Genomic DNA, 22,852 nt, shown 5'->3' with positions numbered 1-22,852 from the left:
ATCTCCATTAAAAAACTGTTTTGTCAATGAAGGAGAATTTCTATGGATGAAAGGGAAAGGAGCTCTGATGTAGTTCCTCCATAGGGGTGACGATTTTATTTTTTTTTTTTTTGTAAAATTTTATTTATATTTTCTTTGATTTTACGAATCTAATGATTTTTTTTGTACGAAACAAAAATCAAATTCAACATGAAAAAGACATGATAATTGTAGATTGTTGGTGATAGTATTGATACTATTGACGTGATTTTTTTTATCTATTTAAATGAGAAAATAAAATATACACAACTTATATATATATATAAGCAAATAAATTGTCTTTCAAAAATAACTTTAAGTATTTTGAATTATTTTACGGCGACGGCGGTATCTTATTTACATGTAATTTAAATTTATTTTTTGAAAATTTGCATGCCGTTTCCTAATCTTTTAAAATAGAAAAAAAAATACAAAATAAATAAAAATTCACACGAAAAAAATAAAAATCTGCTAGTTTTGGTGTTTGCAAACGGCTTCGAATTCAAACTACAACCGCCTCATTTCTCTAAACGGCGCTGCATCAAAGATTTATAGTCGAACCGACTCTTAAAAATACTTACTCCAATATATAGTGCCGCAACGGTAACACTCGCGCACAAACGCAGAGAAGGAGCAAGTCCCAAGTGGAATTAGGAAAACTCCTTTGTCGGCAAACCCGACAACCCAGATGAATCCAAATACTCCTATATATAGCCAACGGTAACACTTGCGCACCAACAGAGAAGGTAAGCGGAATCAGGAAAACTCCTTGTCCTCAATCCCGACCACCCAGTTGAATCCGAAGTCCCCTGCCAAATCTTAGAACGAGAGAAGATAAGAGGCAGATGAGTTTCTGCTATGGCTTGAATTTCAAGCCATAGCAGAAACTCATCTGCCCTTGAATGAAGGTAACCAGTGACTCCCGTTATGACTTGTTTGTGTTGCGATTTGGGTCTCGCAAAGTTTCGTTTTTTACGAAGTTATTGTCTCAGTTCTGGGTTTTAGATTACATTAGGGTTTCAACTCAAATTTTATTTTTGTTTGGCAAATCAGTGATCGTTTCCAATCTCCTTGCCACGTTTAACAATCCGATTGGTCTCAATTTTGGTGTTTTTTTTCATATTTGAAAATTTCCTCACTGTTCGATATTTGTATCGGAGTTTTGGTTTTGAGATTGGATTGGCTTTACTTTGTTTGTTTCACTTTCCAGCGATTTCCTTCACGTTTTTTACTTACAAATATGAATTATTTGAGCTTAGATTAGGATTTCGCAAGTCTCAACAACGTTTTAATTTTAGTTTCGATTTGGAAAATCAGTGGTTTTTATTTGGGTGTCGCAAGTCCCAATTAGGGTTTTGTTTTTGCGAATCTCTGGTCTCAGTTTCGTGTTTTCATTACACTAGGGTTTCATCTCAAATTTTATTTTGGTTTGGCGAACCAGGGTCCTCTTTTTGTTTGTTGTATTTTTTGGTCTCAATTTTGATTTCTGTATACAAATCTTTGCTCCAGTTTCTTGCAACTTCAACAAGCTATTTGATATCAATATCTGTGATTTTTATATTTCTATTTGAATATTTCCTCACTGTTCATATTTGTATTGAAGTTTTTGTTCGATTGGCTTGGTTTAGGCAAGGTAGTTCCTTGCATGAATTAGCCGTTGTTTGCCAAACCAATCAAGCTGTTTGGGTTTTTTTTGTTTTTTCCATTGTTTTTTGGATTTCTGATAATCGGGTATTCTCTAGGTTTGATTCGGTGTGTCTTGGCTTGGTTTTGGCAAGGGTGATTCCTTCCATGAATATGACCGAGAATTTCACTCTAGTCAAAGTCTTTTGGATTTTTATGTTTTCTCTCTGTTTCTGGAATTGTGATAGTTTTTTTTTAGGTGGTGAATAAGAGAGTTCTGCTCTGGCTTGAATAAAGGTAACCCAACAACTCCCTTTGCTTTCTTTTTACAAACGTGAATGAGTTTTGATTTGGTTTCCACAAAAGTCTCAACTTGGGTTTCCTTTTAATTTTAGTTTCGATTTGGAAAATCATTAGTTTCAATTTGGGTCTTGCAAGTCCCAATTACGGTTTTGTTTTTTGAACCTATGTTCTCTGTTTTGGGTTTTCATTACATCAGGGTGTTATCTCAAATTTTGTTTGGATTTGGTGAATCAGAAGTCTTTTTATTTTCTGTATTTATTGGACTCAATTTTGGTTTATGTATACAAATCCTTTCTTCGTTTTCTTGCTACGTTTAGCAACCTGATTGATCTCAATTTTGCTGATTTTTTAATTTCTATTTGAATATTTCCTCACTATTCCATATTTGTATTGGAGCTTTTGTTTCGAGATTGAATTGGCTTTGCTTGTTTTGGTTTGGTGTGGCTTGGCTTAGTTTAGGCAAGGGTGATTCCTTGCATGAATAATCCATTGTTTTCCAAAGCAATCAAGCTGTTTAGGTTTTTTTTTCCTCATTTTTTTGGACTTTTGATAGTTGTGTTTTCTTAAGAGTTTGATTCGGTGTGGCTTGGCTTGGTTTAGTCAATGGTGTTTCATTGCTTCCATAAAACTGAGAATTTCAATTTAGTCAAATTCTTTAGGTTTTTGTGTTTTGTCTCTTTGTTTTTGGAATTTTTGTAACTGGGTTTTTTTAGGGTTTGGTTCGGTGTGGCTTTGCTTTGCATGTTTCAGGCAGGGGTGTTACCTTGCTTTAATAGAACTGTGAGTTTTCCTGTAGTCAAACTCTTTGGGTTTTTGTGTAATCTTTGCTTTTACAATTTTGATACTTGTATTTTTTAGAGGTTTGGTTTGGTGTGGCTTCGATTTGTTTTGGCAATGGTGGTTTCTTGCATGAATAAAACTAAGAATTTCTTTTTTAACAAAACTGAGTTTTACTCTACTCAAACTGTTTGGGTTTCTGTACTCTTTGTTTTCTGAATTTTGATTTTGGTGTTTGTAGGGGTTTGGTTGGGTGTAGTTTCGCTTGGTTTAGGTAAGGGTGATTCCTTGCATACATAAAACTGAAGATTTCATTCTAATCAAACTCTTTGTGTTTGGAATTTTGATAATCATGTTTTCTTAGGGTTGGGTTTGGTGTGGCGTGGCTTGGCTTGGCTTGGCTTTGTTTAGGTAAGGGTGGTTCCTTGCTTGAATGCAACTGAGAATTCCACTCTAGTCAAACTCCTTGGGGTTCTTGTGTTCCTCTCTTTGTTTTTCGAATTTTCATATTTGGTTTTTTTATGGTTTGGTTAGGTATGGCTAGGTATGGCTTGGCTTGGTTTAGGCAATGGTGGTTCATTGCTTGAACAAAACCGAGAATATTACTCTAGTAAAACTTTTGGGTTTTTGTTTTTTCTTTCTGTTTTCAAAATTTTTTATAATCGAATTTTTTTTAGAGTTTGGTTTGGTGTGACTTGGCTTGCCATGGTTTAGTCAAGGGTGGTACCTTGCTTTAATAAAACTGTGAGTGTGTCACTCTAGTCAAACTCTGTGTTCTCTTGTGTACTCTTTTTATTTTCAAAATTTTGATATTCGTGTTTTTTTTGGGGTTTGGTAAAGTGTGGCTTGGCTTTGTTTAGGCAAGGGTGATTCTTTGCATGAATAAAACTGTCATTCTAATCACTCTTTGGGTTTTGTGTTTTCTCTATTTGTTTTATGGAATTTAACAATTGTATTTTCTTAGGGTTTTGTTCAATGTGATTTGGCTTGGTTTTTGCAAGGGTGGTTCCTCGCATGAAAAGCTGAACCAATCAAGCTGTTTGGGTGTTTTTTTGGTTCCATTTTTGTTAGGAATCTATATAATCATGTGTTTTAGGGTTTGGTTCAGTGTGGCTTGGATTAGTTTGGGCAAGGGTGGTTCCTTGCTTGAATGAAACCGAGAATTTCATTTTAGTCAAACTCTTTGGGTTCTTACTTTTCTCTCTTTGTTTTTCAAATCTTGATATTTCGATTTTTTAAGGGTTTGGTTAGGTGTGGCTTGGTTTGGTTTGGTTTAGACAAGGGTGGCTCCTTGCTTGAATGAACTGAGAATTCCACTCTAGTCAAACTCTTGGGGGGTTCTTGTGTTGCTCTCTTTGTTTTTCGAATTTGATATTTAATTTTTTTAATGGTTTGCTAGGTATGGCTTGGCTTTGTTTTAGGCTAGGGTGGTTTCTTGCTTGAATAAAACTGAGAATTTTACTCTAGTCAAACTCTTTTGGGTTTTTGTGTTTTCTTTCTGTTTTCGGAATTTTTTATAATCGAGTTCTTTTAGAGTTTGATTTGGTGTGGCTTGGCTTGGCATGGTGTAGTCAAGGGTGGTACCTTGTTTTAATAAAACTGTGAGTGTCACTCTAGTTAAACTCTTTGGTTTTTTGTGTATTCTTTGTTTTTAGAATTTTGATATGCGTGTTTTTTTTGGGGTTTGTTTAGGTGTGGCTTGGCTTGGTTTAGACAAGGGTGATTCCTTGCATGAATAAAACTGAGAACTTCATTCTAATCAAACTCTTTGGGTTTTTGTGTTTTCTCTCTTTATTTTTTGGAATTTAATAATTGGGTTTTCTAAGGGTTTTGTTCGGTGTGATTACACTTGGTTTTGGCAAGGGTGATTCCTCGCATGAATAAGCTAAACCAATCAAACTGTTTGGGTTTTGTTTTTTTGTTCCATTTTTGTTTGAATGATGATCATGTTTTCTTAGGGCTTGGCTTAGTTTTAGCGAGGGTGATTCCTTGCTTTGAATGAACTGAGAATTTCACCTTAGTCAAACTCTCTGGGTTCTTGCTTTTATCTCTCTTTGTTTTTCAAATCTTGATATTTTGGTTTTTTTTAGGTTTTGGGTTGGTGTGGCTTGGCTTGGTTTAGACAAGGGAAGTTCCTTGCATGAGTGAAACTGAAAATTTCACGTCAAAAACATGCAAAGCCTTTTGCAAAATCAATAAAGCTGTCATTTTTTTCCTCCATTTGTTTTTCGAATTTTTAATTTTTTATAATCGTGTTTTTTAGCATTTGGTTCGTTGTGGTTCTGCTTGCTTTAGGTAATGGTGGTTCCTTGCATGTATAAAACTGAAAAATTTTCTTTTGTTTCATGCTAGTTACATTTTGTGAATTCATTGCACACTTGATGAAAATGTATTATATATTATTAACCGCTCTGTGAGGGGAAGAAAAACTAAGTAGCTGGTAAGGGTGAACAATTCGACGTCAGTCTGTGTCTCAGTCTCAGTCCGATCTGAATGTAGAAGTTGAAATCTGTTGTTCCAGACAGTCTGAAGCTGATGGTGGCAGCTAGAAGTCCTAGTGATCGTCCTTCCACTTCTTCACGTCTGAAATTCTTTTGTTATTTGAGTGAGTCATTTTTTAAAATAATCTCCACTTTTGTTTTTTTCATTTACTGTGTTGCTTTTGATGAATGGCCTATTTTGTCACTTTTAATTTTTCAAAATTTGTGACTTCCTTAGATGATTAAGACTTGTCAGATCCTAAGAATGCTCTATGTGCAAAGAATAAAGATGCTGCTTTGGCATCAAAGCTAATGGGCAACCAGTGCCATGTCTATGGAGATTACACCAAAGCTCTGAGTTACTGCCAGAGAATGGAATCACTAGTGGCAATGCCACTCTCTTACCAGCATCCCTCTATGGCTTTCGTGGGCAAAAGAAGAGCAATTGCACGAGCAAGCAATCTCTCTGACCATTCACCTCTCCTCCAGGCAGCCAGGCAGACTGTGTGATTTTCATTGTGTCTATTATATATGCATTTGATACTTGCTCTGTTGAGGTCATTATTTTATGCCTTATATGAACAAAATAATGGGTTTTCTGAGTATCCCCAGGTGGACACATATATAAAAAATGGATGGTTACTGGGTTAGGTTCTGGAAATGCTTCTGCAATGGCCACACAGTATTTGGGTTACAAACTTCGTGCAGGTGCTTTGAATGGTATAATAGGCATACCACATAAGTTCTTTATCTTCTATATCACTATAAGTTTTAGCTTCTTTTTTTCTCAATTCTTGCTCCTGCAATTTTTTAATTCTTGTAAATACTCATAACTTTGTTTGGTTTTGTATAGTTCTGTAAGCAGAGAAGGCAGGGATTCCATTGGATCAATACCAAGAAAGTTCCCAGGTGTGCTAACATTTACTCATGCAACGAATCATTTTTCGTTCATTTTCTGACTGGTTCTAAACTGATAAATTGCCCAAATTGGTTCTAAACTGATAACTGATTGAGTTTTTCACGCATCCATTGGATACATCTGAACAGTTACTCTCTCTTTTTTTTTTCCCCTAAAATGGGAGGATGGGCAAAAGAGACAATCAGTTACCATTGATTTGTTACTCTCTTCAGATCGGCAGCTGAATCGGACAAGGTTTGGGACTTCTTTTGCCATCCGATTGACAATCTGTCTTCTCCCGGTCCTGTTACCTGCCGTGAGATTAGGTCCAGTGTCCTACCGTGCGATTAGGCCCTGGTTTGAAGGTATTGTTACCTCTTCATACTTTTTATGAATGTATGACATTGATTAGGATATTGGGAAGATTGTGATGACATTTTTGGGTTATTATGTTCAATTTTTTTCCTTTCTCCTTTCTTCCTTTCTGGTCACTTCCTAGTCTGTGAGTGGATTTTATTTCAATGTCTAAATGTTGTTTATCGAGCTGTGATATCTGTTAAATTGATTTTCCATCCGATGATAGTTTACTAATTCTTCGATTAGATTGATCTCATTTTCTACTGCAATATTTTACTTAGTAGCCCTGAGCAGTAAGAACCATTCGAAAGCAAGGAAAAGAAATTAAAGGCATTGCATCTCCTCAACGACATGATTATTTATTCATTTGGAATTTTTTCGGTCTGTGAAAATTGACATGATATTTCAGACGTGCTGTATTGCAATTTTCGAGTGAAAATCTATGGATTCAACTATTTTATCAACTTGGTCTGAGATTTGGTTAGCTATATTGTGAGAGAGTCTTCACAACCTGTCCAAATTTGGCTGCATTCTTGCTAATGACAACTTTAGAGATGGTACAGACAGACTTTGATGACAAGTATGAGAAAATAAGGAAACCAAAATCGGTCATTGAAAAAAGTATGGCGTCCCTATCCTCTGCTATGCACATTCAGTTTCTGGACTAATCATTTGTGTTCAGTCATTTCTTGCCATCTGATCTTTGTTGGACTATATCTATACTCAATATTTGGACGACTACAAAGAGAGTACAAATAAGATACTTCACCCTTGTGTGGAATAAACTGGAAGCTATAAACAATGGAGAATACAGTCCCTCTTCATGCTTGCCAGGTTCACAAACTCCTTATTCTCTTCAATAGGGCACATTTACTCCTTCACTTCATTGCTTTAGCTTGCTTGGTCTACTACAGAGCTTTTAATCTTTTCCACGAACCAGAAACAAGAACAGGCCCCATCTTACCACGGCTACCATCTCCTGCTGTTGTGGAATTTGTTGGCAAAGTAAATTCAAGGAGGATGTTGAGCATTCTATGTGTAACAAAGTCCTCAGTTGTAAATGTAAGTTGGTTTGTTTCTCAAGATACTTTGCATATATGATATATGCAGATCATGTTGGGTGCCTCAAAAACAGAGGTTATAAGTCTGAATGCTATCTTGAAACAAGGTGGTTCTGCAGCAGAAAATGTGAAGAGGTATGTCAAACTCACCTTCATTGTTTATATTCAATACACTTGGAAGGGATTTATACTGTTGACAAGTATTTTTTTATATTTTATTGTTGTCTGAGATGGATGGTTCTTTTTATGCTTTTTTCTGACCTAGGGTTTTTTTAATAAAAACAAAAGATATCGATGACATCTGACAAAATGCATTTCATTAGATTCTCTGTGAGTTCTGCTTCAACATTTGCAACCCACTTCACAAACCCACGCAGCTACTGCGCTCTCTGTGAGTTTTGATTGGTTTGGTGTACTTTTTAATTTTCATACCGATTCTTTTCCATTAACATATGTACGTCAAAAATTAGATAGCTCGGGCATGATGCATCCTTTTGTTTGTCATGATTATGTTATGGATTCTAAAGATCTACTTGTGTAAGTAGGTTTGACCAGAAAATGCAAGATGTTGCAGGATTGAGGCTTTGGAGCCTCTTGGAATTTACTTGCCGGGTGATATTAATTATCTGGGAGGAGCACTTTTTGATCTGTTGAACTTCACGAAAGACCCAGTAGCTTTTGAGGAGCTGAAGGTGAAAGAGATTAGGAATGAATACTTAGCCATTTGGTTGCCTGGTTAGGGTTTTATGTACAAGCGGCTTTGACAGGTGAAAGTCCTCTGCAGAATCTTATGGGACATTTATCAGATCCATTTCACAATAATTTGTTTTCTTACCTTTTCCCTTGAATTTCTAGGGTTAAAACTGCGTGCTGTCTATTACTTATCTATAGAACTTCTTCCTTGCTAGTTTTCCTCTCATTTTGGCCTCTTGTAGCAGTAGAGGGAGAGATCAGAGGCAGCAAAACAGAGCATTTGTTGTCAGCTGGCTACACGGATATACACCTCACTCAACTCGCTTTCGTTCTTCTTGGTGTAATGGATGTGTTCTATGTCCTGTTTTGTTTCGCCAGCGTATAGTTTTGTTAGGTTCCTCAGTTGCTCTCTTTGCGAAAAACAACTCAGTCAATAACTGATGCATGAATCGAAACATGGGAACCCAAAATTATTGACCAGGAAATTGAAGAGTGCGGCTTCAATTCGGTGCATGCATCTTCACATGGACGCTGGCTGTGTTTGGTTCGTCATTGGCTCAGTCAATGCTGAGTAATTCATCCACTACTACTGTATGCTTTCCTTTATAGAGACATGCATCCAAGTTAAATGAATTAAGTAATTAACAACCAATTTGCCTTAAGAAGTCAACTAATTAATCAACCTTGGTTAGGCACAATTGTTGGATTATTAGTCTTTTGATCAAAGGAAACTGGTGAGTGATAATTACTCTTGAGATCATCTTTTTTGTGCTTATTTCTTTCTGCGTTTTCATTGGTTGCCTAAGAAAACTATTTGCATGCGGTGTTTATTTTTGTTCGGTGTGTGCTGGGGTCTCTGAGTTCTATTCTTATTTCTTTTCCTCTTATAGGTTTATATTCTTATTATTTTACTGGGTTATAATTTCTGTGATGATAATTTTAAGATTGAAATATTTGTAAGAACATTTTTGTAAAATTTTTATGGTGACAAATCAAACTGAATAAAACTACTCAAGACTTTTAAATCGAATTGTTAAGGAGTGGAATCCCATTTTGATCTGAATGTGCATCTGTCTTGAGAGTTTCAAGTTTCAGATTCATTATGAGGTTGGCTGATATTTGTGCATACATCCTCTTCGTAATAGTTACGGGAAAAGAAGTTTGGACTTGGAGTTTCATTTGGTTCACTACAATTTTGTGGCTTCCTCTTTTCAGCAAGTTGCAAGTGGTTTACACTCCGGTACAATACTGATTAATGGAAGTTTATGAAAGAATCGTCCACACACTAGTGCTTTGTGTTATTGTTCGCACTGCTCTCTATTGCTTATTATTTGTTATTTTGTTCCATTATGATGAAATTGTTGTTGCTATGTTTCATTGGAAATGCTTTCTACTGTAAGTATGCAACTATGGTGTTTTTACTCTAATCTTAGATTCTTCATGATTGGCTGATATAAACCATATGTTACGATTAAGGTTTCTGCTCTTAGGAGATAATGAGTGGGTATTCTGGGATGAATATTCAAATCTAACTAATTTATTTTTTTCATTAAATTTGGCACAGCTACCTTTAAATTTTTGTTATCTTAGACTTAATAATCAGTGTATGTTCTATTTTAACTCTTACATTATACAATAATCTAGAGTTACAAGTTCTTATTTTCCTTCTTTGTGCCCTGTTAGGTTGCATAATTTCATCATTGTTTGTGATGGGTTTGACTTTAAAAGACTTTCTTTTTGGCTCTAAATGGGATTGCATCCATTTCAAATACATGAAGATTTTTTTTATTTCCTTAATTGTGTTGTTTTTCAGGTTTGTTCTGGTTTTGGCTGAAAACCTTGAGAGTGAATTACCAGCATGTGTGACTGACTACAAGCATGGTTTCATGAAGCAAATACACGAAGATTTTTTTTATTTGCTGAATTATGTTGTTCATCCGGAATTTATAAATAGTTTTTGGGTTGTGAATGAGGATATTCAATTTACCCCGGGTGAAATATAACTTTTTCAGGTATGTTTGCATACTATCAATTCTATTCTTATGAATTGTGCTGAGTGTGGTTAGGGTTTTTTTTTTTTTTGGCCAGATTTTACTCTGGTAAGGTTCATGTCTGGAGCTGCAATCCTTGTGTCTCTACAACAGTTCAAACAATTGTTTTGAGATTGCTCATTTCAGGCGAAAAATGCAGATCACCCATTCCTTCATATGTTTTCTATTGAGCTGTTGTAACCAATTTTTACTGAGCAAAAGAAATCATTCCATTTTCTGTCGTCATTGGGCTTCCAGATTCACTGCCTGTAGTACTGAGACCAAATATAAGGACTTTTACGGTACCAAAAAGAGTCCTTAAATCTCACTTCAGCTTTTTCTGGCATGCATATGCGTTTGTGATCATTGATCAAGTAAGCTAAACGAGGTACAATATTCAAATTACAGTTTTCATTTATGTAGGTATCCGTAATGGTAAGACACTGCACTATATGGAGATAATGTTAGGCTCTCTGTTTGTCTTGCATTGTCTGAACTCTCTGTTTCTTCTGCGCAGGTTTATATGTTCCCGTGACAAATTTGGTCGCTGTTACACCCCTTTGCTTCCAACTGTGGTTCACTACTTCACTGTGCTCTTGCGCTCCTATTCAGTGAGTGGACTTTCTGCTGCTGTTATTCGATAATTTCCTTTTTCTCCGTCTTCTCTTTTCCCGACTCACTCCTTCCATCCACACCCTTGCCGGACAGATGGTTGACTAATTGTTTATCCTCCACATTAGTATTTCCTGGACTTTGATAAATTACTTACCAACTCGGTGTTCCATGTCAAAGCGTCTTAGTAAGGTAGTTTGATTATGATTTTGGGTTGGTCTTCGCTGATTGTCCTCTCTTTTCATATGCGGTTATCTTTTGGATTTGTCGGATTTTGGTCCCAAGAAAAAAGACCCTTCTTGATTACTAATTTGTTTTAAAGTGTCGCCTAGATGTTCAAAAAGGACATTGAAACCAACTGCTTTTGTTTCTTTGATCATCATCATATGTTATTAAGTTGAAAGAAATTTTATTAAGTTGATAATTGCTCATGACGAAAGAATTGCAGACGGAGGAGCAGAAGAGAAGGATCGCATAGGTAAACAAGGAATTGTAGAAGGTGACCTAAGGGGGAATTAGTCGAAAATATAAGAAAACAAGTTTAAAGAACCAAGATCATCTTGCTTGTTTATGTTAAAGACTTTCTAATTCTGAACATGGTTCTTTAACACATTGATGTTATGTATGCGTTCATGCTATACCCGGAAATAGGTCTGTTGCAGGAGTGTCTGCGAGATTGTAATCAAGCTCTTCAAATTTCTCCAAGGTATGCAAAGGTAAATATGGAATATGATGTTGCTTAATTTGGATTTGCTACCACGGCCCCGAATGTGATTTGTATTTGATATTTTCTTTCGCTGATTTATTCCTGTGATTCATTTTACAATGGAGTTTTCCGAAACTCTATCCGGGTTATTCCTATATATTACTCTACACATGAGACCGAAAATAATTATGAGCAGCTGTTAAGTAACGGTAGAACTGTAGAAGTTTCTTTAAACTCTAGAAACAACATTTTGTGCCCGTTTGGTAAAGTGGTTTTATTGATTTTCAAAAAAGCTGAGCTTAAAAGCTCTGTTAAATGTTGTCGGGTGTTCGGCGAATTAAAAAATTGACATTAATGGAAAAATTGTGGAGTAAAATAATATTTTAAATTTTATAATATTATAAATTAAAATTTTATAATAATTTGTTTAAAAAATTAGTCTAATAAGTATATAATAATAGGGAAAATTAAATATAAGTCTTTTATGGGAGAGCTTTGTTCCAATAGAGACATTCTTAAAAGTCTTATTCTATAAAGTCCATGTACTTTAAACTAATACTCCAAAAAGGACAAACTCTTATCCTAATTTTTTAAATGAATAAAATAACATAAGTTTAATTATTTAAATTTTAAAAGTTAATCATAAAGTTTACAGAAATTCCTCTCACTTACGAAAGCTCCTCTTTCACGACTGTAGTTGCAGGGAATATTTTTCTTTCCAATTTTCTTCGTAAAATTGATTTTCTAATATGAATCTTGCATCAATTTTGAATTTCTTTAATGATTTACCTTGTGATCCTGTTGATTTTGGATATTCTTGGTGTTTGAATTTCTAGATCTGATCATACTCACCACAGGACTTGTAGTTTTCCTTCGATCTGTCATCAATCATTTTTTCGAAAGTTTCTGTGGTGATTTTTTGTATTTTTTTTTGTTCTGATTCCTGTTGCAAACTGTATGTGATATGTTATCTGTTTCAAGTAATTTGATATCTGTCATAATGTTATCTATCTTATTGAAATGTAATATGTCTTTAATGAAATGTTATCTGTTTTTAAAGAAATGTTATATGTTTGAAGTTCCAAAACAGATAACATATAAGAACAGATCTGAAACAAATTTTTTATCTGCAGATTCAAATCCAATTTCAAAAGGAAAAAAAAGAGTTCGAAAAAGCAATAAAACCTCAAAGGTGATGTGTCTTGGTCCGTGGAGTTAATTGGTGGTGTTGAAGGTCATCGGAGTTGACTGTATTGGTCGGATCTAGCTCTTTTTCAAATGGTGACTGTGATTTCAGGAAGCTTTTTTGGCGAATCAAGTGATGATTGGACTTTGATCGAGCTGATCTAGCTTTATTTTCGGTAGTTTGTTCATCGAAAACGATGATCGGATGGTCAATTTCCGGTGGTCGACATGAAGGAAGAAGAAGAGAGAGAGAAAAATGAGGAGGAAGAAGAATGACATCACGCGTGTGACTCTAAATGGGTTTTAGAAATATCTCTAGGGGCAACATAATACAAATATACTTTTCTTTAATGTTTTTTTCACTTTGTCGTTCCTTGAATATATAACTTGAATATTGTCATTTTCCCTAATTTTCTCATAATAATATTATAAATTAAAATTTTATAATAATTTGTTTAAAAAATTAGTCTAATAAGTATATAATATTATAAATTAAATTTTTATAATAATTTGTATAAAAAAATTAGTCTAATAAGTATATAATAAAATAAATCTATTTAATATAAATATAAATCTATTTAATATGTATAGTATAAATATGCATTTATTAAATATATAAATATATTTAAATGGCATGTTTTGGCGTGGGTCTCATGCCAAAACGCTTTTTTGACAATCCATCCCAGAATACGTCCCGTTTTGCGGGCGGAGTCACCCAATGAATTGTGTTGTTTGGTGAAGCGGGCGCGCTTCACCAAACGGGATCTTCAATAGAGTGTTTTGATTGCCTTTTAAGAGGGGAAGCGTTGGTCAACAGCATAATATGTTTGCAGCGTATGCCGCAGCGTTTCTTAGATGTTTGGTCGCACAATGTGGTTGAGGGTGTGTTGTTAGTAGTGCCACTACGCACATGCTCAACCAAACGCACCCTAAATTTATTAGTAAATCCTCGTCACCTGCCCATGTGAGGCCGATTAATCTTACAGCGTGCATAATGTTTATTACACCTCCATGGTGGCTCAAGTGCCTTCTTAGGCCTCTTGTTTCTTTTGTCAATTCTTCTTGGTGTTGGAAATATAGTCAGTCTACGACCTTTTCAGAAGAAAAGAAAAAAGCTCATATAGAACAAATTAAGTTGTAATTGAAATTTGAGGTATGAGCGGGTTGGAACAATTTATCTAGTCTACTCAAATCATTCTGCATAAAAATAAAAAAAATAAAAAAAAAAATTGTTCATGATGAAATGAAAACTAGTCAAATTAAAATATTATCCGAAATATAATTATTTGGAAAAAAAAACAAAGAACAGTAAATCAGAATGACTATTAAGGCAGCTTTGCTGAAAAATGATGGCTCACGCCAATTTGGAAAAATTGCTAGCAAGAGAGTTGAAGTTATAGCTTTGACGACTTGTTCAAGTGCGCTGTATATTTGTATAATTGGTCCGTGTATACTTTGTCATCTCATTCATCCACGTCATTAAAACGTAACCCTTATTTTACATCCTTACATTAGACCTTTATATAAGAATTCCTCGGTGTATATATATATTGTGTATGCAGGGCCGTCTCCAGCATTTTGGAGGCCCTAGACAAGTTAAGAAAATGAGGCCCTCATCCCCCTAAATTTTTTTTTTATAAATCTAAAATCCAACATATCTAGTAAATCCAAAATGCAATATAATTAGTTCTTGAATACACATAAATTATCACCAATATCCAATAAATTAAGCAACTCAAACTTATAAATTTATTACATCAAATGAAACCAAATAACACTAAACTAAATCTAAGAAGAAAAGGTTAATACTCTTCTAGCCTTTTGGTGTGCAAAATTGTCAATTAAATTGTTGTGATCAAGTTTAGCTGCCATTTTTTTCTCAATAGACAATATGGCCAAACCGTTCAATCTATCTTGTGACATAGTTGATCGGAGATAGTTTTTTATTCTTTGGCAAACTTTCACCAGTAGTCGCACTCTCAGTTAAATTCGGCGGCATATTTGTAGGTTTTACATACCTATTCATAGATCCCGTGAAAGATTGTGTGAGTTTATCTTGTCTTTCTTTCTTCTTCCTCTTCGAACTTCCTTATTCGAATTTTCTTTTACTTGTCATGATTTCTCAATCACAAGCAAACCTAACAAAAAAAAAAGAAAAAAGGAAATTAGGGTTTAGAAAAACAAATAAGAATTTGCCAATTTCTAATTAAGTGTGTCAAAAGGCCCAAAACAATAGAAATATATAATAGGTGATTTACCGGTGACTTTCCTTCTCTTTCTATCTCCAACTCTCTCTCAAAACTCTCAAAACCTTTTTTCAATAAGACGAGTAGACGACAAACAACGGAACATGTTCTCATATAGTCTTACTCTTTGGCCTTTACTGGTGTTCTTTCAATTCTTTAATTCTTATTTTACAATTATGACCCTCACTTGTATGTTTGAATTTGATTTGTTACACGACAATCAAAGTTTTACGTCAATAAATTACATTTTTTAATTTTTATATATGTGATGGCGTGTCATTTTATGTTTGGGCTAATAAGCTTGTTTTCTTAAATAGCAATATATATTAGAATATTTTTTCTTAATAAAAAGTGAGGCCCCTCTCATGAGAGGCGCTAGGCAATTGCCTTACCGGCCTCCCCTGAAGACGGCCCTGTGTATGTAAGACTTGCATGCCATTAAAATAATCACATGATTGGCAGATACAATAAATTATAGTATATGTAAGACTTGCATGCCATTAAAATAATCACGTGATTCGCAGATCCAGTAAATTCTAAGGGAAAATTAAGCTAGTCAAATTAAGAAGCAATATCTTATTATAGTTGGGATTTGACGGTCAATTGATTACATAATCATAATAAACCTCATTTGAAGTATGAACAAGTTCAAGTGTGCTGTGTGTGTATATAATTGGTATTGGAACAAAATCTCGATCTAGTCGAACGAGTTTTTAACTGTTCATTTATTGGGTCTGGCATAACTTAGTCAACAAGTGCAGGAAGTATTAAGACAAAAAAATCTCACATTGGTCTGTCATAACCTAACCGAATGGTTTATAAGCAAAGTCCGCCTCCTCTGACATTGTATGCACATTTTCTAGGCCTAAAAACCAACGACGACAGTTCATGAAGAACAAATCCGTATGAGTCTATGGTTTAAAACAGACAATATTTACAATGTGTTTGGGTTGAGAATTTCTAACACTCATTGGACAAAGCATAATGTAATCTTACTTGATTGAATGTGAAATGAGTCCCTCACTCCCATTACATAAAACTCTCATTAAAAAGTCATGCAATAGGAAGATGAAGGATAACGTATGACAAAGGAAAAGGTTGGTAGGCAAAGACATTTAATAGAGAATTAATCAACACTTCCAATAGTTGAAGTAGATACTTTTAAAATTTTGGTTAGCCTTCGTTGATTGCATATAAAGTAAAATTCCTGTTGGCGTGCTACATAGACTGGACGACATGTCTTCGCACACTCGTCAAATGAAATTAACTGACTTGTATAAGGTCTTTGAAAAGGGTTAATTATATTTTTCATAGGGATTGTTCATTTTTAACACCCAAAGATTTTTTGTTACAATATCATCATCTATTTTTCTAAAATGAGACTTTTGGAGTATTCGGTAAGAATTGCTCCAAAATCGGGCAGGTCAAAACTGACGTGGCATTAAGTCCACAAATTTAATCGATAAATACTTATGGGGCTAAAAAAGTTAAAAATAAATATTTTATACATTGTCTCGTAAGTCTCCAAGATCCCAACATACCCATTCTCTCTGTCATGATATCATCCTCTTCCGGCGATGAAAAGTTCTGACGGTTCTCATTCGACCATAACAGTATTGCTGCCTTCGAAATCAAAATCTACAGTAACTATTTCTCATTCTGCTGAGAAATCCTTAATCAAATAGACTCGATTAGCATATCGTGCTCCTCCTCGGCTCCTCAAAGATGAATCTCAATCAAGCGAACCTATAAAACGGCAGCGATGTCGTCGAGATCTAGCAGGGATTCATCTATCGTCGAGATCTAAACTCTGAGATGAGATTAAAGCTTCTGCAGGCAATTCTGGAATGGTCGGCCAAACAAAGTTCCAAGCAAGAAGTGTTTCGACGAGTTCCAATACTTCGTCGTTTTCCTCCAAGGGCGGCCATTGAGCCATTTTATGAGAGATTTTGAATGGCCAGCCAAATAAAACAATGAACACGTGATCATTTTGTAGAGATTAACCATTGAATCTGGTGTAAATACAAAGAATCACAACCACCATTCTCTGATTAGAACAACAAGGGGAGAGACGTTGCAGATACAAGAAAGGAGAGGAAAGAGAGAGTAAAGTTAGAGGGAGAAAGTAACAGATAAGTTTGATAATTTATTTTTAAAATTTTAAATTATTTTTTCTATGTCATCATTTAAATTATTTTTTAAAAAACACATCAGTGCTGACTGTATAAAAAATATCACGTGGATGTAGAATTAATTGACCAGTTGCCACATATGCATTGACCCTGCCTGATACTGTAGCAAATCTGACCGGGCACTTAAAAAGTCTCATTTTGAAAGAATAGGTGATGACTTTGTAAAAAAAATGTTTGAATGTTAAAAGTGAACAACTCATATCTTTCAGTGATGAAAAGTATAATTAACCATCATTGAAAAATTTGATCAACTTTTGACTTTGATAGTTCTATCATGAATGAGACAGGAAGGAAGAACGAGTTTCTTTATTCATGTGGTATGCATTACCATGCCAATCCAGGACACTATATATAACTTTTCATTTAGAGTTGCACAACACAGAGCTATACACATTCAGTATGGCATTTTATCAAACACTTTCCGTGGATTCAATCTTGGAACCTAAAGTCCTTCTGCTTGGGGCAATCTTCATTGTCTCTAATTATTTCCTATTCAAACGCATATTTGGAACCAAAAAACTACCTCCAGGGAGTCTAGGATGGCCTGTGGTAGGGGAAACCGTTCAATTCCTTCACAACCCTGCAAAATTTGTTGTGACAAGAATGGGAAAGTACTCCAATGAAGTGTTCAAGACTAACATACTTGGAGAAAACACTGCTGTGCTATGTGGACCTGCTGGCAACAAGTTCATGTTCACTAATGAGCAAAAGCTTGTCAAAGTCTGGCATCCACACTCTACACAAAAGATTTTCTACTCCAACAAGCCTCAACAGGCTCCTCCACCTCCTCCAAATCCAACCCCTCAAGAGGCAGGCAAGCAAGGCACGTTGCGGTCGACGGGGTTTCTTAGACCAGAAGCAGTGATGAGGTACTTGGACAAGATTGATTTGATCACCAAGCACCACTTGGACACACACTGGGAGGGAAAACAAGAAGTGAAGGTGTACTCACTAGTCAAGACTTACACTTTAGCCTTGGCTTGTCAATTGTTTATGGGAGTGAATGATCCAGACCTTGTAGAAAGACTTGTTGGCAAGTTTGATGAGCTTTCCCATGGGATTCACACAATTGCTTGGAATATTCCGGGAATGGCTTTCTACGGTGCGAAAAAGGCCGCTGTTGCGATTAGTGCTGAGATTCAACAGGTGATCAATCAGAGAACAGATGCTATGGCAAGTGGGGTTCAGATGCAGGACATACTGTCTTATATGATCAAAGCAGGACAAGAGGGGAAGTTCAAGGCCCTTGGTGATATTGCTGAGGCAATGATGGGTTTGATCTCTGCTGGTTATGGAACTACAGCCATAGCCCTCACCTTTGCCATGAAATATATTGGAGAGAGACCTGATGTCTACCAAAAGATACTCGCAGGTACCTAAATACCTAATAGCTTAGAATCTTACAACTATGAAAAAACAAATCATATTTTGTGCTTTTGCTGATTGAAAATTTGACCATTTTGAGCAGAGCAAATGGAGATCAAATCCTCAGAAGGATTTAATGGGGTACTTGATTGGGATCACATACAGAAGATGAAATACACATGGAACGTAGTGAGCGAAACCATGAGACTCAGAGCACCTCTGCAAGGAATGTTTAGAGAAGCCATGACTGACTTGACATATGCAGGTTACACCATCCCAAAAGGGTGGAAGGTATGTTCATCAGAACTGCAAAAAAGATTGGACATTTCTCAATTCTTAACAATCAATGAATTGATTTTGAATTTTGGGTTCTATTATGTGCAGCTTTATTGGACAGTGAGTTCAACACACAAGAACCCAGACTACTTTCCAAACCCAGAAAAGTTTGATCCTTCAAGGTTTGAAGATGGAAACACACCATACACATTTAATCCTTTCGGTGGAGGTCCGAGAATGTGCCCTGGAAAAGAGTATGCAAGGGTTGTAGTTCTTACTTTCCTACACAATGTTGTGACAAAGTTCAAGTGGGATCTTTTATGTCCAGATGAGAAAGTTATTGGGGACATGGCACCAGCTCCTGAACTTGGCGTCCCAATCCGCCTTCACTCAGCCACTTAAGCTGGTTAAGGCTCTGTTTGGCAGAGCGGAAATCTTGATTTTCAATGCTAACGGAAATGCTGTGGGAAATATGATGAGCTTAAAGCTGTAGAATATGCTGTGAGGTGTTTGGCGAACTAAAAATTGATGCTAGCGGAAATGTTGTTGAATTAAAGTATTATAATATTAGATTGTATAATTTTTATATCAAATTTTGTTATTAAATTTAATATAATAAATATAGTTTTGTTAATAAAACAATTTATTTTTATTAATCGTACATTATTTTAAGTTTTATAACTCTTAAATATTAATAAATTGTTTTTATCATTAAATTTAATTTAATAAATATAATTTATTATTAAAAAAATTAAGTATATTAGAAAAGAATTTATATCACAACTGAAAATAATTTTATTAAGTAGAAAAATATATAATATTATAATATTAAACAGAAACTGTGTATATATTATTTAAATTATGGGGCCCACATTAATTATTATAAAATGTAAAGATATAATCATTACATGGGTCCCATAATTAAAAAAAATAAAATGTTTAGGCGGATCCGTTGAGAAGCTCCATGTTGGAGCTTCTCATATGACAGCGGAACCGCTGCACCAAACGAAATGATGAGAGCGGGGTGCAGCGGATCCGCTTCCGGATCTGCTGCACCAAACAGGCAGTTTATGTGTGTTTGTTAAGGATTTGCAGCTAATCCTTGGATGTAGATTTGCAGAATTACTGCTCCCAAGTGAATGTGAAGGTGGTTCGGATCAATAAAATCTATTGGTTTCTTGTTTCTGTACTTTGATCTGCACCTACAATTATGTTTGAAATGACCAAGTCAAAATGAAAAAATCAAAACCACACAGTGCACACCAGTTATGAGGGCACTTTACAATGGTAAATGGTTGTTGGACCAACAAAAATATTGTCTTTTGTTGGTGTGGTTGTATTGAAAAATGTGTTTTGTTGATATAACTGTATTGAGAGACGTGCTTTGCTGATGTGGTTGTATTAGGATTGTGTTTTTTGGTGTAATTTTGTTGGGGATAAGAAGGAGGCATGAAATGTTGTTGACCTCCATGTTGGGTGGGAAGGGATAATGTATAGAAATTTATGTTTTGCTGATGTGGTTATATTGGGACATGTGTTTTGCTGATGTGGTTGTATTGAGAGACGTGATTAGCTTGACTTTTTGTGTAATAGAGATGGGATCGGGGGCACCATTACAATTGCACTGATCAGGCTAGTCAAATTAAAATGATCGTCAAAATTGACTACTGAGGGCACTTGCAATGGTAAAGTGTTATTGGGTCAACAAAGATGTTGTCTTTCACTGATATGGTTATATTGTGAAACGTGTTTTACTTATGTGGCTGTATTGCTAAAACTGTTTTGTTGATGTAGATGTATTGATATTTTGTGTTTTAGTGTAGTTTTGTTGTGGATAATATGGAGGAATAGAATGTTATTGACCTCCATGTTGGGTGGGAAGAGAAAGTGTATAGAAATTTGTGTTTTGTTGATGTGGTTGTATTGAAAAATGTGTTTTGCTGATGTGGTTGTATTAGAATACGTGTTTGACTTAACTTTTTGTGTAGAGGTAGGATCCAAGATTAATTTTGTTAGGGACATTAGCACTTGCACCATTGCAAAATTGACTACTGATTATAAAAACATATCTTCTTTGTTCTTCTTGCAAACGTGCCCTCTATATTTTTTGTTTCAATCTCTATGACTCTATGACTCATAATCCCACATGGCTAGTATCCCCTATATGTTTGTTTCAATATCTTATAGACTTATAATCTCACATTATTTGGAGAACACCAAACGATGTCATTTACAAGAAAAACTCAAGCTTCTCTTAATCAACAAATGTCTTTTATAGGCTTAAGTATTGTTAAGTGAGATGACACAAAAAAACAAAATTATGCGGGTTCGATATAATATCGGAGCAAAGTATCGATCCAAAGAGTGCACATAGTTTGAGATTTGACATGACATGTTGTTACTTCGTGAAAAAGGGGGAAAAATTGATTACTAATTTGTTTTAAAGTGTCACCTAGATGTTCAAAATATGATTATTATTTTTTTTGTAGTTCTATACGCCAATTATCGAATCGTAAAAACCAACTGCTTTTGTTAATTTCTTTGATCTTCATCATATGTTATAATTTATGATAAATTGAAAGAAATTTTATTAAGTTGATAATTGTTCATGACGAAAGGATTGCAGACGGAGTAGAACAGAAGGATCGCATAGGTAAACAAGGAATTGTAGAAGGTGGCCTAAGGGAGAATTAGTCGAAAATATAAGAAAACAAGTTTAAAGAACCAAGATCATCTTGCTTGTTTATGTTAAGAGTTTCTAATTCTGAACATGGTTCTTTAACACATTGATGTTATGTATGCGTTCATGCTATACCCAGAAATAGGTCTTTTGCAGGAGTGTCTGCGAGATTGTAATCAGGCTCTTCAAATTTCTCCAGGGTATGCAAAGGTAAATATGGAATATGATGTTGCTTAATTTGGATTTGCTGCCACTCCCCCGAATGTGTGATTTGTTTTTCTTTCGCTGATTTATTCCTGGGATTCATTTTACAACGGAGTTTTTCGAAACTCTATCTGGGTTATTCCTGCATATTACTCTACACATGAGACCTAAAATAATTATGAGTAGCTGTTAAGTAACGGTAGAAGTTTCTATAAACTCTACAAACAACATTTCAGCAGGGTGTTTTGATTGCTTTTTAAGAGGAGGAGGAGGAGGAGGAGGGGGAAGTGTTGGTAAACAAGTTGGGCGTATTTGTTAAAGGTTTGATTGAAAGTGTGTAGTTTATTCTCTCTCAAGGAGGCAATATATAAGTTACAATTAATCACCAATCAGTGATACACGGGTATCAATTATCCTTTGATAAGGAAACTGGAAATCAATCATATAATAAGAGAATATTATGTTGACTTGTTTAACACCCCCTCTCAAGTTGGTGCGTAGATATCTACTAAGCCCAACTTGTCCAATGAGTCATGAAATACCCTTGTAGATACGGCATGAGTTAAAACATCTGCTAATTGTTGATCTGATTTTACGAATGGAATCTCCACCAACTTATCTTCTAGTTTCTCCTTGATGAAGTGTCGATCTACCTCAACATGTTTAGTACGGTCATGTTGTACTGGATTATCTGCTATCTCCCTCGCTGCTTGATTGTCACAATATAGGTGCATTGGTTCTTTTGGCTTGAACCCAATTTCAGTGAGCAAAATCCTAATCCACAAAAGTTCACAAATCCCTTGCGCCATCCCCCTATACTCGGCTTCTGCAGAGGATCGGGCCACCACATTCTGCTTTTTGCTTCTCCATGTCACCAGGTTACCTGCCACGAATGTAAAGTAACCAGACGTAGACCGCCGATTAACAATGTTACCAGCCCAGTCTGCATCCGTGTACCCTTCTACTTTCACATGACCATGCTTTCGGAAACTCCAATCTGCATCCGTGTACCCTTCTACTTTCATATGACCATGTTTGCGGAAACATAATCCTTTGCTCGGGCTTCCCTTCAAATAACTCATAATACGAGTAACTGCTTCCATGTGATCTTCACTTGGTGCATGCATGAACTGATTGACAACACTT

The 22,852-nt window shown here is 35.4% G+C and overlaps 1 protein-coding gene and 1 long non-coding RNA gene across 6 annotated transcripts; both read left to right on the top strand.

Annotated features, from left to right (window-relative positions):
* Window positions 1–5,445: 5,445 nt before the first annotated feature.
* On the top strand, window positions 5,446–11,608 carry LOC119988728. Of its 5 annotated transcripts, none has more exons than XR_005465664.1 (8): window positions 5,446–5,921; window positions 6,055–6,110; window positions 6,333–6,464; window positions 6,866–7,652; window positions 7,841–9,450; window positions 10,024–10,222; window positions 10,299–10,628; window positions 10,758–11,608. It is a non-coding gene; the product is annotated as an uncharacterized LOC119988728 (long non-coding RNA). The 5 variants fall into 5 exon arrangements; XR_005465663.1 differs by having other exon boundaries at window positions 6,333–7,652; window positions 7,841–8,284; window positions 8,456–9,450; XR_005465666.1 differs by having other exon boundaries at window positions 6,333–7,652; window positions 7,841–8,284; window positions 8,373–9,450.
* Window positions 11,609–17,538: 5,930 nt separating this feature from the next.
* On the top strand, window positions 17,539–19,392 carry LOC119989055 (beta-amyrin 28-monooxygenase-like). Its single transcript, XM_038834353.1, has 3 exons — window positions 17,539–18,553; window positions 18,650–18,837; window positions 18,931–19,392. Exons 1-3 carry the CDS (start codon window positions 17,581–17,583, stop codon window positions 19,222–19,224), a joined length of 1,455 nt encoding a protein of 484 aa, XP_038690281.1. The 5' UTR covers window positions 17,539–17,580; the 3' UTR covers window positions 19,225–19,392.
* The last annotated feature ends 3,460 nt before the right edge of the window (window positions 19,393–22,852 follow it).

Source organism: Tripterygium wilfordii, chromosome 21, assembly GCF_013401445.1.
Source record: "Tripterygium wilfordii isolate XIE 37 chromosome 21, ASM1340144v1, whole genome shotgun sequence".
NCBI classification, from domain to species: domain Eukaryota; kingdom Viridiplantae; phylum Streptophyta; class Magnoliopsida; order Celastrales; family Celastraceae; genus Tripterygium; species Tripterygium wilfordii.
This window is presented reverse-complemented; position numbering and strand designations above follow the sequence as displayed.